Genomic DNA, 16305 nt, shown 5'->3' with positions numbered 1-16305 from the left:
TAGGGGTCTATAATACAATCCCATTAAGGTGATCATTGCTTTCTTATTTCTCAGTTCCATCCAAATAACTTCCTTGGATGTATTCTCAGGAATATCCTCCTTAAGTACAGCTGTGATGGTGTCTGTTGTGAAATACACCACTCCCCTTCCTCTCTTGCCCCCCCTTTTCTATCCTCCCTAAAATATTTGTAATCTGGAACACTGAGCTGCCAGTCCTATCCATCCCTGAGCCATGTTTCTGTAATTGCTCTGATATCCCAGTGCCATGTTCCCAACCATGCCCTGAGCTCATCTGCCTTCCCTGTTCGGTCTCTTGCATTCAAGTAAATGCAGTTTAATTTATCAGTCCTACCGCGTTCTCTGCTTTGCTCCTTCTTACCCTGACTGTTTAATTTGCTCCCTTTCCCAACTGTACTAGTCTCAGACTGATCTCTTAACTCACTATTTCTCTGGCTCCACCCCCCTCCCTCCACCTTAGTAGTTTAAATTCTCCCTAGCAGCACTAGCAAATCTTCCTGCCAGTATATTAGTCCACTTCCAATTCATCCTTCTTGTACAGGTCACTTCTACCCTTGAAGAGATTCCAATGATCAACAATGTGAACCCTTCTCCCATGCACCAGCTCCTCAGCCACGCATTCATCTGCTCTATCCTCCTATTCGTACCTTCACTAGCTTGTAGCCCTGGGAGTAATTCAGGTATTACTATCCTTTTAAAGTTCCTGCCTAACTTTCTATATTCTCCCTTCAGAAACTCATCCTTTTCCCTTCCTATGTCGTTGGTTCCAACGTGTACAATGACCTTCTGCTGGTGCCTCTCCCCTTTGAGAAATTTCCTGCACCCACTCTGGCACCAGGGAGGCAACATTCCATTTACATTTTTCGCTGCTGGCTGTAGAAATGTCTGCCTGTGCTTCTAACTAGACAGTCCCCTATCACATTTGTTCGCTTGGAACCTGACATACCCCTCATTACACTAGAATTTGTCTCAATACCAGAAACTTGACTGTTCGTGCTACATTCCCTTGACAGTTCATCACCCCCTACATTTTCCAAAACAGAATACTTGTTTGAAATAGGGGAGCCACAGAAGAACTCTTTCGCTACCTGCCTACCTCTCCTACCTTTCCTGGATTTAAGCCATCTATCTGACAGTATCTGCGGCTTTTCTCCCCTCTCATATCTGCCATCCATCACACCCCCAGCTCTTGTAAATTCCTCATTGCCTCTCACTGTCGCTCCTCTTGATCCAGGCAATACGATAGGATTCGCAATCAAAGACACTTCCTACAGACAATCATCAATAACATGGAAACTCTCCCTAAACTCTCACATTCAACAAGAACAGCATATCACTCTACTAAAGGCCATCTTCATTCCTTCACAATCTAGAAAATAGCACTGTCTTTTTGCTCAAAAAAAAAAATGCTCCAGGCTAACTTAGTACTTACGGTTTATATTTTGAAAATTTAATCAAGAGACAGATTTCAATAAAACATATAGTCAAGGAAGAACCCATTCTACTCACTACTGCAGACTTACAACAAGGTTACATGTTAAAAACTATACATTTTTAACATGTATAACATGTGAGCTCTCCCACACAGGTTCCTCCAAGGTCAGCTGTGAATTTCGCTGTTTGTTAATTTTTCCCAGATGCACTCGGATGCCCAGAGATACATAAAGTCAAACAGTAAAGGCAGAAACTGTGCAGATTCACTGCTATGTCAGTTGGCAGTGTAGGCTTCTTTCTATCATGCCTCAATGACCATGTGGTTGCTGCCTTTTGTGGGTCTTTCTCACTTTTAAAAGTGCTGTTAGTTTGACTTGTTTTTTTCTCCAAAATTTCAAAACAATGCAACAGCATATAAAACAGTAATTGCTGCTCCTGGAATTCGAGGAAATCACCTCCAACACCTAAAATACCTCAAAGAAAAGTACTTTCAGCCTCAGTGTTTTGCTTCACTATCCCACCAAAAGTGAATTAGTTGCATTTCTTCATTCTATTCCATATTTGAATGTACTTTAAATTGAGTCATACCACTGCTTCAAGATCAAAAGCAATAAGAATAAATCAGTTCCTTGAACCTGCTCTCTCACTCAGGGCCAATCTTGTGCCTTAACCCAACTTTCTTGTTTATTCCCTATAATTATTTGATTTGAAGCAGCCAAAAATCTGTCCATCTCATCCGTGAATGCACTTGACAATGGAGCATCCATGCCAAAAATCACAACTTCACATCAAAGAATTCTGAAATGACTGCTAACTTGTCCTGAGACTATGATCCTAATCTTACTCAACATTACATGATGTAATTTCAAGATCTTTTAAAATTCCAATTGCATAATACTGTAGGTATTTTTTGATTGTATTCAAACACTTGTCTCACAATTCAGTAACCAAAGTCTGTGACCACTTATTTACTTCTTGAGATTACCTTATACTGAAACAAATTGATTTTAAAAATGGCAACATTGAATATGTTTGTGTTTGCATTTAGGACTTATCAACAGTGTCTAAAACTGAAGTATAAAACATAACTTCTTCATACATACCATTTTTATTTTCCAATTTAACTGATGGAGTATTTTTGAGTTCAGGCTCTGGAGAACTTTGATATTGCATTAAAGGATGTGCAGTCAATTTAGTTTTCAATAAATCAGGTGACAGTGATGTTCTGTAAACACACATGGTCTCTTCAGAATTTGACTTCAATTTGCTTACGAGGCTCTTTGGTGATTCGGATGGGAGTAGTGTTGATTTGTCAGCATTCGTAACTTGATGCACTTGTGGCACAGAACTAAACAGGTAGGGTGATACATTTTTGCCTGAAGCACTGAAAGAGTCCCAGTCTGAGACATCTGTAAAAGAAACATCCATACCTTACTGCCAAAGTTTACACTCAGTTTCCACGCCAGGATTTGTAGGTTTACACTGCATTTTGCAAGTATGCCACATTTAAGGTTTGCCATCTGAAGCTGTCAGTTCAGGCACACAGTTTTAAAAAAAAGTGGTGTCCAAAACAACATTCCTCGTTCAGTTATGATCATCAAACAAAATGGAACAGGAATAGGCTTTGAGTTCCTTCTGCTTGCTCTGCCATTCAATTTGACGATGGTTGATCTGTACTTCAACTCCTTTGGGTTGACTTGGTTCCAAATTTTTTAATGCCCTTATCTAAAATAATCTGCATTCTGAGATTTTTCAAACTGGCCCTGCCTTCGCAGCATTCTGGGGGAAAAGACATGCTCCAGAATTTCACTTCTCTTCGTATGAAGGACCACTTCCTGCTAACATCCTTGAATGATTCAACCTTATTCTGGATTCTTCAAACAGAGAGAACAGGTTCTCTTATACCCCTGACAAATCTAAACATCTTAAAAATCCTTCAATATGATTGCTCCTTAATCTTGCAAACTCAGGGAAATGGGATACTTATTATATGCTTAAATCATGTCTAAAATGGCTGCCTCTTAAGTTAACAGGTTTCAGAATATATATTATGTGAGCAATAGTCTGCATATTTCAGAAGTATAACTTATTGTATAAATGCACACTTTTGTTCATCAAATAGAAAACTAACATTGATTCCAATTTGGTTTTGAATCTCTCATAATTTAATGAATTATAACAATTCTCATTTCCTTAATTTCTTCACATCACACCCCGAAAAAAAAATAAAGTTTCATCTGTTGATACTGATGCTGAAAACTTGGATGCATGCTGCAACATAATCTGCACAAAAAACAATCATGTCTTGTACAGTTAAATTTCCAACATGTATGACTGGTAGGCAAATACAGGACTGGGAAATGCAAAGTTGGAAAATTAATCTCTACACTGTGCACCTTTTGAACAGCTTTTACACATTGATGAACACTGCAGTTCAGTACAGATTCAAACAGTTTAGGGTTAGAGCTATTTGGCAACAACTCTTGGCATTTGAAGGGCATAGTATGATTGAGCATTCTGCACTATTCAATGTGGCACTCAAATTCAGAGTAACTTCTTGCTGGCTTCTGGCTGTGGTTCATGCTAGCACCATAATGTTTGGATTATACACTATGCCTTACTTTACTCTGACATCTGTGTTTACTTGTGCTAGTCAGAGTCAGAAGGTTGTCGGCGTAAGATGTGTTACAGGACTTGATTACAAAATTAAGGCAGACACTCCAGTATGGACTGATTGACTGCTATACTGTTGAAGGTATGTTGAGATGAAATGTCAAACAAAGGCTCCATATATGCCTTTTGTGTTATGGCATCAAATATTCACATTATTTATTAATGACTTGGATAATGGCATAGAAAGTCACATATCCCAATTTGCTGATGATCAAGAGTGTTAGGCAGCATTATAGACAGTATAGATAGTCTATCAATGTCTGTTTGCAATTTTATGCTAAGTGAGTGGGTAAAACTGTGCCAGATGAAGCTCAATATTTTTGATTTGATTTATTGTCACATGATGTTTGGTTTTATGCTCAGTACAGGCAGATCATAACGTGACTGAACAGAGCGAGGAATACAAAGTTATGGCTGCAAAGGAGGTGTACAAAAAGCAAGATCAACATTAGATTTAAAATTTGAGAGGTCCATTCAGAAGCAGCTGTTCTTGAACCTACTGGTACAAGTGTTTGAGTCTTTGTCTTCTGCCTGATGGAAGAGGTTGGAAGAGATTATATTTGGACTGGGAGGGGTCTTTAATGATATTGGTTGCCTTTTCATGGCAACAAATGTAGATGGAGTCAATGGAAGGAAGATCAGCTTGTGTGATGGTCTGGGCTGTGTTCACAACTTTCTTATGGTCCTGTGATGCTCTTGACCGTCTGCAACTCAGTTCCACTAATATTGGTAGGGGCATGTCCTCTTCCTTGCTTCTTGAAGATGATCAGCTCTAAATTTTGCTGACGTTGAGGGAGAGATTGTTATAGAATAGAACAGTAATTTATTGTCACATATATTTTTATTTAAAAAGCGAAACATTTTATAAGTTGCTATACCATGGTGCCTGTATTAATAACATAAGTCATAGGTAAGAGGGAAAAAAAGAAGTAAAGAAAAGGCAATGTTCATCCAGACCAATTTCAGTGCAGGGAAAGCCAATTTAAACAGCATATGTTGGAATACCCAGAAGCCGCCAAAGTCATTCCCCATGCCAGGACGAGACTGCCTGCTAGCCTGCTGGATTACCCGGAATGAGGCCTCCACGCCAGAATCAGAATCCCATACTCGGCTCCTGGAATGCCTGGAAGCTGCTGCTGAAACAGATCTCAATGCAGGTACAACACCTCCATGCTGGGACAAGTGCAAATGCGAAGTTGGACTGAAAAAGGATAGATCAGAGTATTTTCTAGATGGCCTTAAGTTAAATACAGTACATGTCTGAAGAGACTTCGAGATGCAGATGCACAGACCTTTAAATATCATGAACCGGTGAAGAAAATAATTAAGAAACCTAACAGAATGCTGGCCTTTATCTAGGGGATTGGAACATACGGATGCAGCAGTTATGTAAAACACTGATTAAATCCTACTTGGGAGCATTGAGAGCAGATTAGGGCACTACACATTAGGAGGGAAATATTGGCCTAGAAGGTAGTACAATGTAGATTTACAAGAATGATACCTGGACTTCAAGTGTTATGAGGAGAGATTTTTTTAAATTAGACCTGTTTACTCCAGAATTTGGAAGGTAAAGGGGTGTTCTGATCAAAGGTTTTCATGATATTGAGGGGAAAAGACAGGGTAGGTAAAGATAAACTAGTTCCACCAAGTGACAATCATAGACCTAGGGGACACAGTCTTACAATCAGGTGACCATTCAGGTGAGTTCTTTAAAAGAACTTCGACACAAAGGATGGTGGATGTTTGAAATTTTCTTCCACAAATGGCAGTGGATGCAGGATCACATTCATTTTAAATCTAAGATAGATAAAGCTTTGCTTCACAAAAAAAAAGGATATGGGCCAAAGGCTGAATGTGGCGTTAGGTCACGGATCAGCCATGATTTCATTGAATGGTGGAACAAGCTCAACTGGCTCAATAAACTACTCTTGTTCCTATACGATAGGAAAGATATAGCACTGCACTAAATCATCCTCAAAGTCCTGGCCAATATCTATCCCTTGATCAACATCACAAACGAGATTGTTAACTATAATAATCGCGGTAGAAATGTAATATGGGTGTTTGCTGTGTATACCTTTGGCTGTGTTTCCTATATTTTAACAATGACTACAAAGTACTTCATTGGGTTGCAGTGTGCTTTGGGAAGCTGAGTGACTTATTTTCCCCTTTCAGATTCTGCGGGTTAGCAATTCTGAGTATTTGGCAAACGTATCACTAAATTCCAAAAGATATATAGTAAAGTAGAATGCATCCAATGCTTTCAGGACCAGAAAATGAAAAAGCTGAAGAAAATATATTGAATGCAAAGCATCCTAAAACGCTTCACAAATTCTATCTTTCTCTATAGGAAGAATGTGGATTTTTAGAACATTCATATTATCATCCCAATTATTTTAGAAAATAAAAGTTTTATTTATGTACAATATGTATTCTGCTATTGCAGATGTCCAAACTAATTAAAATAAGGAGTGAAATGTCATAAACTTGCAATCACGCTGACAGCAAGCGTCTGTTTCACACACAAAAAAAAATCATTCTTCAGCATGGATGAGGAAATCAAAGTAACATGGAACTATTATATAGAATAATTTTGGTATTAATCATCATGCTATATCAGTTTCATCTAAGTGTGAAGTAACTCCATCTAGCATTGTCTTGTGACTGCATTGAAACCAAATGCATCATTCAAAAGACGTTTCCCATTCTTTAGGCTTCACATTAATACAGTACCATGTTTTAGAAGCACATACTTTACCTTTTTACTTAGGCCAGCAATATAATTCAGAACCACTGAGCATATCTGTACAATAATATTCAAATATTTTGCCAAAGATCTTCCATATTCAGATATTAAATTCCTTCAATCTGCTCAAACTTGCTTATTTTATCTTTTCAATAACTGATATGTCAATAACTTTAATGAATCATGAATGCATCATGAATGCATCATTAAGACATATGATAATTACCTTCTATATCCCCTGCATCAATTAAACCAAGCTCTGCAACTAGATCTGAAACAGAAGAAAAGCAGAACAACTTTGATTGGAAGGGAAAACAAAACACACCAGTCGTAAAATTTACTCTTTTTACTGAAAAAAAAAACACTCAATAGTAAGCCTGAGGTATACCTGACTTCTGCTTATTTCCTTCAAATGTTAATGGTGGCTTGAAAGAAATAGAGCTAAGAGTTAAAATATGCATATAATTACAGAATATTTTAATTTTCAAACCACAAAAAAGTGTATTAATACAAAAATAGTAAATAAAAATAGAAATAATGTATTACCTGTACCACAGTATTCGATTCCAATATTTCTATTAGGAATAAGAATGAAATAGACAAACAAAGTGTTGTAGCAGACAAAAAAACCTCAACTGTTTAGTTTATCAGTTTGCACAAGTATTGTACTTAATTGCAATCACGCAGATTGAATCCAAGCACATTATTTCTCACAAAACACCTAATTTGTCAGGTAAACTATATCAAAGATGTAACTAAATGGCAAATGCAATATAAAATTCATGGCAAAGTAGGCTCTGCCTATATTTATGCCTACATGATCCACTTATTTCATTTAACCAAATTAGTGCATCAGTATAAATTTCATCAAATGTGATAAATCAGTAAAAAGCACACCTACAAGCACTAGTAATATGCACAATTCTTCTGATTTATTTTCCATTGACACCACAGCTAACTAAAATAGAAGAACAAAAATGCTAGGTATCATTTTTTTGAACAATTACTGTCCCGACTAAATTTATAGAATGATGTCTATAATCATGCTGCGTCACTTGAATCTTGTAGATTAGTTAACAAACATTCTCAAACAAGAAAAGGTAGTCTTATGAAGGCAGAAATATACAATATATTGAAAAAATTGGTAAGGTTAAAAGTGGGAACGTTCACAACTCCTCCAATACTGAAGTAAGCTCTGCCTGCATGCAAGACCTGGTCAAAATTCAGGCTTCCGTTTGGGGAAGTCACTCACAACGCAAGTGCTAGACAATGACTATTTCCAACAAAGCAGGATATAACCATCCTCCATAAAAAACTCAATGATCACTACCATTTTTCCTTAGTAGCATGATGACATTCCCCATCCTAACTAGACTGGGTGGGTCTCAGAAGCATTAACCCAACATATACAATGTGGAATTAACATGAACACTACACTTTTGTTTTAGAAAGCACCTAGAACTTGTGAAAAGCCACATAATCTGACAGCATTTTTTTTTCCTGTTTAAAAGATCAGCTAACAGGTGATTTTCAAGCAGATCTAACAGAATCAGTATTTGCAAGACAGTAATCAACCAAAAACGAATTTGTTCCAGTCAAAACTCACCTTAAAACCAAATACTTAGGCATGTGACCAGAAGAAACCTGAAGAAAGTTACAAGAATGACAGATAATCTTATTGAAACATCTAAGATGACTTGACATGTGGATGCTGAAAGGATGTTTCCGACTGTGGGAGAAATGAGACCCAGAAGATATAGCTTATCAATAACCCATTTAAAACTGAGATAAGGGTTTTTTTGCCCCTTCTCAGGTGATATTAGAATTCTTTCCACAGGGATCAGTGGAGGAAGCTAAGATGAACAGATTCACATTTAAGAAAGAAGTCAAAGGTAATGGGGAAATTAAGAATAGGAAGTTCAGGCATATTCAGATCAACCGTGATCTTATTAAATGGTGGCACATACTCAAAGAGATCATCTGTACTCCTAATTTATAGGTTTCTATTCTTTCAATTTGCTGTGAACAATTTACTTTACAGCATGCCATTTCAACTTTAAAAGAATTATATCTTCAAGAAATCCAAGGCCTGCCATGTGGAGATTAGAAACTGAACTAATATAATCTATAAAATTGCCAGTCTCTTCACTGGTATCCAATGTTTGTTTGCTGGGTGAGATAGTGTACATAATGTTTAGTTTTTAAACTTTATAAAGCTTGATGCTAAATTAACTGGAATGCATATTCCAATGCTAAGAAAACATATCACTCACAGAGAATATGGAATCACCTACATTCTCTCCTTGACACCCACAACATCCGGCATTTATAAAGTCAAGATCAGCAGGTGCACAGGAACACCATCTGCAAGCTCCTCTCCAAATCACAGCATCTTGACTTTGGACCATTGTCATTCCTTCCGTGTTGCTCAGTTGAATACACCCAAATTACACTTTGGATGTACCTACACCAAACAGATTGCAGTGATTCAAGGTGGCGATTTATCTCCACTTTCTCAAGGGAAGTTAGAGATAAGCAACAAATGCCAGCTTTGTCAACATACCTTTAACTATATAAAGGGTTAGCAAAACTAAAATAGATTGGAATCATCAAAATATGAGCTAGCAAGATTAGACTTGGCTCAGATCCTAAACGTTTTCTTCCAAAATATATTAAATATCAAAAGATTTACTGTATCTATTGAAGGAAGTCCAATGTTATCATTTTAAAGTTTATTTCTTTTGAGCACTATAAGATCACAGGTTTGGTTTTGGTTGGGTATAATCATGAGGGCAACCATAAAAAGCCAAATTCAGTTGATGGTGGGAGTCTGAATCTCTTATGGCGCACTGGTAATGTCCCTACCCCTGAATCAGGAGACTGGGGCTCAAGTCCCACTTGCTCCTGAGGTGTGCAATAACATCTCTAAACAAGTTGATTGGAAAAATAGGTCTAAAACAGAAAATGCTGGAACCACTCAGGCTCAAAGGTTAAGGCAGAGAAACAGAGATAATGCTTAAGCTGCTGACCTTTTACTATAACTGGAAATAGAGATGTAACAAATTTTAGGCAGGCATACGGAGAGGGAAAGGGAACAAAAATAAACTCTGCGATGGTTTGGAAGGCTGGTGTGATTAAGTAAAATAAATAACTATCCAAGGTAAAAGTGGATGTATTCCAGAAAACACATGCCTGTGGTGAGAAGTTATTCCATTTATTCTCTGGTACCTCACTTCAGGGCCAATTCAACGGTGGAGGGACTTGTTTCTTCATCAGCAAACATGTGTATTTCCACAAAGAATCATTAGATACGAATCACCATGGGGAATCCTGACTGATTTTTAATCACATCATTTTTAGGATTAGTGCAACTGATATCACCTAACTCAGCATAACATAGGGAAGCCTTACAAAATTAGCTTTAAAATCTTGCTCTGCATAAATGTTGATATAACTTCAAAAGCAAGATAGCAGAAAACTAGTAAATCAGTCATATGAATCATTGAATCATACAGTAAAGGCCCTTCAGCCCATCTAATATGTACTGCTGAAAATACATCAAATCTACAATAGTCTCAGTTTGCAACACTTTTCTATTTCCTTAAGCATTATAATACTTCAACTGCTTGCCCAAGTAAGAGGTTATGAGGTTAGCAGTTTCAACTACTTTCTCTGGCAGCGAATTCCAGACCCCCACCAAATCCTGGGTGGAAAAATAAAGTCCCTCAAATCTGTTCTAAACCATCTCCTATCCAATAATTCACCATCCCGCTGTTATTGACCCTTCAATTAAGAATACATTACTTCTATCCAACCTGTCCATTGCCCTCATAGTCATATCATTGTCATCAGTAATCACTTGCTGAACAACAGGATTGTCGAACTAACAAATTACAAGTCACTGGTCATGTGAAATGCGGTCCTTGCATGACCGTTGAGCTCAATCCCGGAGCTGGATCTCTGACCACACATTTCACAGGTGTTTCCAGAAGCCAGAACTGGTCCTTGTTCTTGAGAACATTGGTGTTCCTTTACTGTTCTTCCTCTTGCCATCGGACCTTCTCAAAAAAAATTGTGCCTTCATGTAAGTTTCCTCCAGGTCAATTTCTTCCAAACAAAGGTTGTCATGCGTTGACAGCTATATTGCATTTCTCGAGAGAAGACTACAAGGAGCCTTTAAAATGCTTAGCTTCCTCTTCCATCATTCGAGAGCTCCCCTTTAGATGGGAGATGATTTGCTTTGGTAGTTGGAACACAGGCATCCTAAAAATGTGGCTAGCGCAGCAAAATTGGTTTCAACTGATCATGTCCCTGATGCTAGTGCTGTTAGCTACTTCAACAACATGGATGTTAGCAAGCATGCCCTCTCAAGTGTGTGGAGAATTCATCTCAAAGAATGTCAATGGCAATTCTTAAGAGTTCTGAGGTGGCTTCTACATGTAATCCAAGTTTCAGAGCCATATGGAAGAGTGAAAGGATGACTGCCTTATATATTATTATCAGCACAGATGTCATGGTTGAAGACTCTCATCCTCAAGCTTCCGAAGATAGTGCTCGCAGATTCGAAATGCCTCACTGATGTCAGCCTTAGATGCTGGGGAGGCAATGGCCTAGTGGTATCTTTGAAGGACTGTTAATCCAGAGACTCAGGTGATATATTAAGGCAGATGGTGAAATGTGAATTCAATAGAAATCTGGAATTAAGAGTTGGATGTCCACAAATCCATTGTTGGGAAAACCCCATTTTGTTCAGCAATGTCCTTTAGGGAAGGAAATGGCCATCCTTACCTGGACTGGCCTACATGTGACTCCAGACCCACACAGCAATGTGGTTGGCTCTCAGCAACGAGGAATGGGCAAGAAATACTGACCCAGCCAGTAATGCCCTCATCCTGTGAATGAATAAAAACAAAGAATTAGCTTACCAGGTAGGGGATATGTTCCATGTTTGGGAGGATTTCTCCGTTGATCTTAATGGAGGGAGGGACTGGAACTTGACCTAGGACGGTTTGGTAAAGGGTTCGAGACAATTCTTTGGTATGCTTCTGTGAAGGTATTAAGTGAGGCTTGAAGATTCAAGAGAATTCTTCTTGGATTACAACCAACTGAGGATGAAAGGTTTTCCATCTATCCTGTAGACAATGTTCACATTGCCGGGAAACGTGTTCTTGACAAGATGAAGAATGGAGAAAAGGGTGGGGATGATGACACACCCCTTGTCTTGACTCTTGTCTTGACCTCAAAGGATTCTATTATATTGCCAAACTTCCAATGTCTTCACCAAAATCTCCAAAGAGTTCATTGAAATGGAGTGGGGGGGAAATCTGGAAACAGCTGAAAACTGCCATTGTATGCTATGAAGAAACTATTGAATACAGACCAGCAAGTGCCAAGACTAGTTTGATGAGAATGATCAACAGGGACCTCATTGACAAAAGGAGGAAAGCTCTTGGTACCTTGCAAAATGACTTCAAACAGCAATAATAGAGTTCCATAGTACTATTAGGAAAATCAAGAACCAAGGACTGAAAAAGTTTAGAAGCTGCAATTCCTTGCTGAAAAGCTGCTTCAGCACCAAAGCATAGGACCAAAGAAACCTTGGTTCCTAATCAGTGTGGAGTTGGGATGGCAACCTTTTGAGAGTCAGAGAAACATCAGCCTCTGATAGAAAGAATGCTTTAAAGAACTTCTAAACTGCAAAATAATCATCAATATGGACATGCTTGAGGAAATTCCCCAATTCTCCAAAGATGAACTTGGACTCCAATCTAGTGTGGCAGAGTCTCCATTAGACAAATAAGGAATGGAAAACCTGCAGGATTCCAGCAGAAAATTTCAAACTTGGAGGAGCACAACTTATTTGTCATCTCCATCAACTATTCCTGAAAATCTAGGACAAAGAAGGAATCCCTGCTCATCTTAGGGATGCTTCCACCACTACTATCTTCAAGAAAAGAGACAAAGTGGACCGCGGGAGCTACCAAGGAATCTCCCTTATTTCCAACACTGGGAAGATCATGGCTTGAATCCTTGTTGTGTGCTTTTCTCCAATCTCGGATGAAATCCCTCCTGAAAGCCAGTGTGGATTCTGACTGAATCGTGGAACTACCAACATAATTTTCACTGCTCGGCAATTCCAAGAAAACTGTCAGGAATACCACCAACCACTCCATATGGCCTTCATTCGCCTGACCAAAGCTTTTAATTCACTCAGGAGAAAGTGAGGACTGCAGATACTGGAGATCAGTCAGTTTTAATTCACTCAGTCAAGAAAGTATTGTGGAAGATCCTGTCGAAGTTGACTGTCCAGTGAAATTCAGCAAAATCCTTCATCTCCTCCACAACAAAGTACTGGCAATAGTCCTCATTGTCTTATACACCTCTATTAGGTAACCCCCTCAACTCTCTCTGCTCCAAAGAAAACAACCTTTACTTCAAAGTTTGGGTGAAGATTTGTAGCTCGGGTGCTCGTTGTTGTGGTTCTGTTCGCCGAGCTGGAAGTTTTTGTTGCAAACGTTTCGTCCCCTGTCTAGGTGACATCCTCAGTGCTTGGGAGCCTCCTGTGAAGCACTTCTGTGGTGTTTCCTCCGGCATTTATAGTGGCCTGTCCCTGCCACTTCCGGTTGTCAGTTTCAGCTGTCCGCTGTAGTGGCCGGTATATTGGGTCCAGGTCTATGTGTTTGTTGATGGAGTTTGTGGATGAGTGCCAAGCTTCTAGGAATTCCCTGGCTGTTCTTTGTTTTGCTTGCCCTATAATGGTAGTGTTGTCCCAGTCAAATTCATGTTGCTTGTCGTCTGCGCGTGTGGCTACTAGGGATAGCTGGTCGTGTCGTTTCGTGGCTAGTTGATGTTCATGGATGCGGATCGTTAGCTGTCTTCCTGTTTGTCCTATATAGTGTTTTGTGCAGTCCTTGCATTGGGATTTTGTATCCCATGATTAAATCCAGCGCTTGGCCACCATCTTCTGTTTTTTTTTATTTTCAACAAGTCCACACCAACCCTCCGAAGAGAAACCCACCCAGACCCATTCCCCTACATTTACCCCTTCACCTAACACTACGGGCAATTTAGCATGGCCAATTCACCTAACCTGCACATTTTTTGGACTGTGGGAGGAAACCGGAGCACCCGGAGGAAACCCGCGCAAACACGAGAATGTGCAAACTCCACGCAGACAGTTGCCTGAGGCGGGAATTGAACCTAGGTCTCTGGCGCTGAGGCAGCAGTGCTAACCACTGTGCCACGGTGCCGCCCCATCTTCTGTTTATATCTGTCAAATAGGGCTCTGATTGGCCCAGGTTAACAACCCTACTCAAGAATCCCTGTCAATATGATCCACCTGGTTTCAATCACTAGTGCCCTGATCGACGTCTTCAGAAAATTAATTAAGAAATCATCATCTATGCCTGTGGAAGAACACATTGTGAAAACCACTTAAAATTTTTTTAAAAACTAGCCAGATTACTTATTTATTGCTTAACTGCATTTATCAGTTGGTCTTACTTTTGTGTGAATGGTCTGAAAACAAAGTCTTATGATATAGACCATTAAAGACTAGTGTAGATCAATTGTGTTGTTTAATTTAATGCCACTAAAAAGTACTATACTGTTAATAAATTGCTAAGTCATTTGCTTAACATACAAATTGATTCCAAGATGGATTCTAAAAATGATACGCAAATACCGGGGTTGCATGATGGCACAGTGGTTAGCACTGTTGCCTCTCAGTGCCAAGGTACCTCGGCTTGATTCCAATCTTGGACAACTGTGCAAACTTCACACAGAGAGTGTCCCAATGTCTGTGTGGGTTTCTGCTAGGTGCTCTAGTTTCCTCCCATAGTCCAAAGGTTAGGTGGATCAGCCATGCTAAATTTCCCCATAGTTTCAAAGGATGTGTAGGCTAGGTGGATTAGCTATGGTTAATGTGAGGTTACAGGGGTAGATTGGGGAGTCGGTCTGGTTAGGATGCTCTTCAGAGGTTTGGTACAGACTCAAATGGGCCAAATGGCCTCTATCTGCACTGTAGTGATTTATGATTTAGTCCAACTAGGAAAATGGCCATACTAGACCTTGTATTGAGAATACAGCACAGCCAAGTGATTAAAGTATCAGTGGTAGGGCATTTTGAGAACAGTGATCATAATAATGGTAAGTTTTAAGATACTTATGAATAAGAATAAGTCTGGTCCTCAGGTGAAAGTGCTAAACCGGGTAAGGCAAGTCACAATAGCATTACACAGGAATTAGACAAAATTAAGTTGGGGTGACTGTTTGAGGCTAAATTCATATCTAACATGGAGGAGTCTTATAATGGTCTACTGATCAGAGTTAAGAACAGCATTCTCCAATGAGGCCGAAAGATGGGGAAGGCAAGATTTGGGAACCCTAGACGACGAGATGTAGAAAGTTTAGTCAAACAGGAAAAGGAGGCATGTGTAAGGTTTAGGAATCTGAAATCAGACAAGATCCTTGAGGAATGTAAAGGCAGCTGTAAAGAACTAAAGTAAGGAATTAGAAGGGCTAAAAGGGCTCACAGAATGTTCTTGGTGAGAATGATTAAAGAGAATTGCTAGGTGTTGTATAAAAAAATTAATAGCAACAGGGTAGTTATGGAATGGGTAGGTCTGTTCAAGGAGTATATATGGAGCCTGAGGAAGTGGGTGACATTCTTAATAAGTACTTTGCATCACTGAGAAGGACCTGGATGGTGCTCAGATCAGGGAAGTGTCTATTGCTATTGTTGAGCATGTCAATATTAAGGAGGTGGTGGTGGCGGATGTGTTGAAAGCTACGGTATTAGCTTCCAGGGCCTGGTGGGATCCATGGTGAGTTGGTAAGTTAGATACAAAATTGACTTGGTCATAAAAGACAGAGGACAGTTGTGGAGATTTGTTTTTCTGCCTGAAGGTCTGTGACCAGTAGTGTTTCACAAGAATCAATGTTAGGACCTCTGTTGTTTGTAACAGTTAAAATGATCTGGACCAAAATGTAGGTGGTCAGAATGGTAAGTTTGAGGATGACATAAAAATTGATGGAGTTGTGGATAGCGAGGAAGGCTGCCAAAGTATATAGCAGGATATAAATCGAAGTTGGTTGGAGAAATGGCAGATGGAGTTTAAGTGTGAGGTGATGCATTTTGGAAAGTCAAATTCAAGTGGAAAGTATACAGTAAATGGTAGGACTCTTAGGAGAACTGATATACAGAGGGATCTAATGGTGCAAGTTCATAGATCCCTGAAAGTGGCAAACAAGTGGATAAGGTGTTAAAGAAGGCATACAGCCTTATCCATCCATGCACTGAGTATTAAAATCATGTGCAACTATATAAAACTTCAGTAAGGCCTCAATTTTGGAATATTGTATACAGTTCCAGTCACCACACTATAGGAAGGATGTGGAGGCTTTGGGCAGGATGTAAAAGAGGTTTACCA

At 39.2% G+C, this 16305-nt stretch overlaps 1 protein-coding gene across 11 annotated transcripts in view; it reads right to left on the bottom strand.

The window, feature by feature from the left end:
- LOC122559435 (alanine and arginine rich domain containing protein) overlaps positions 1–16305 on the bottom strand; it is a 158995-nt gene that overhangs the window by 77320 nt on the left and 65370 nt on the right. For 10 of the 11 annotated variants that reach the window (XR_015760430.1, XM_087997196.1, XM_087997188.1 and 7 more), the window contains 4 exons: positions 7421–7449; positions 7263–7299; positions 7101–7145; positions 2556–2861 (listed from right to left, as the gene is read on the bottom strand). Coding sequence is in view for 10 of the 11 variants with exons in the window: in XM_087997196.1 (XP_087853322.1) it covers positions 2556–2861; positions 7101–7145; positions 7263–7299; positions 7421–7449 (417 nt within the window). In the remaining variant the exon portion in view is untranslated. The remainder of the gene's footprint in view (positions 1–2555; positions 2862–7100; positions 7146–7262; positions 7300–7420; positions 7450–16305) is intronic. The other variant, XM_087997194.1, reaches the window with a different exon arrangement.

This window comes from Chiloscyllium plagiosum, unplaced genomic scaffold (genome assembly GCF_037043375.1).
Source record: "Chiloscyllium plagiosum isolate Xiang-an unplaced genomic scaffold, Cpla_swu_hap1 HiC_scaffold_19, whole genome shotgun sequence".
NCBI lineage: Eukaryota > Metazoa > Chordata > Chondrichthyes > Orectolobiformes > Hemiscylliidae > Chiloscyllium > Chiloscyllium plagiosum.
The sequence above is the reverse complement of the archived record's forward strand: the minus strand, read 5'-3'. Positions and strand labels throughout refer to the sequence as shown.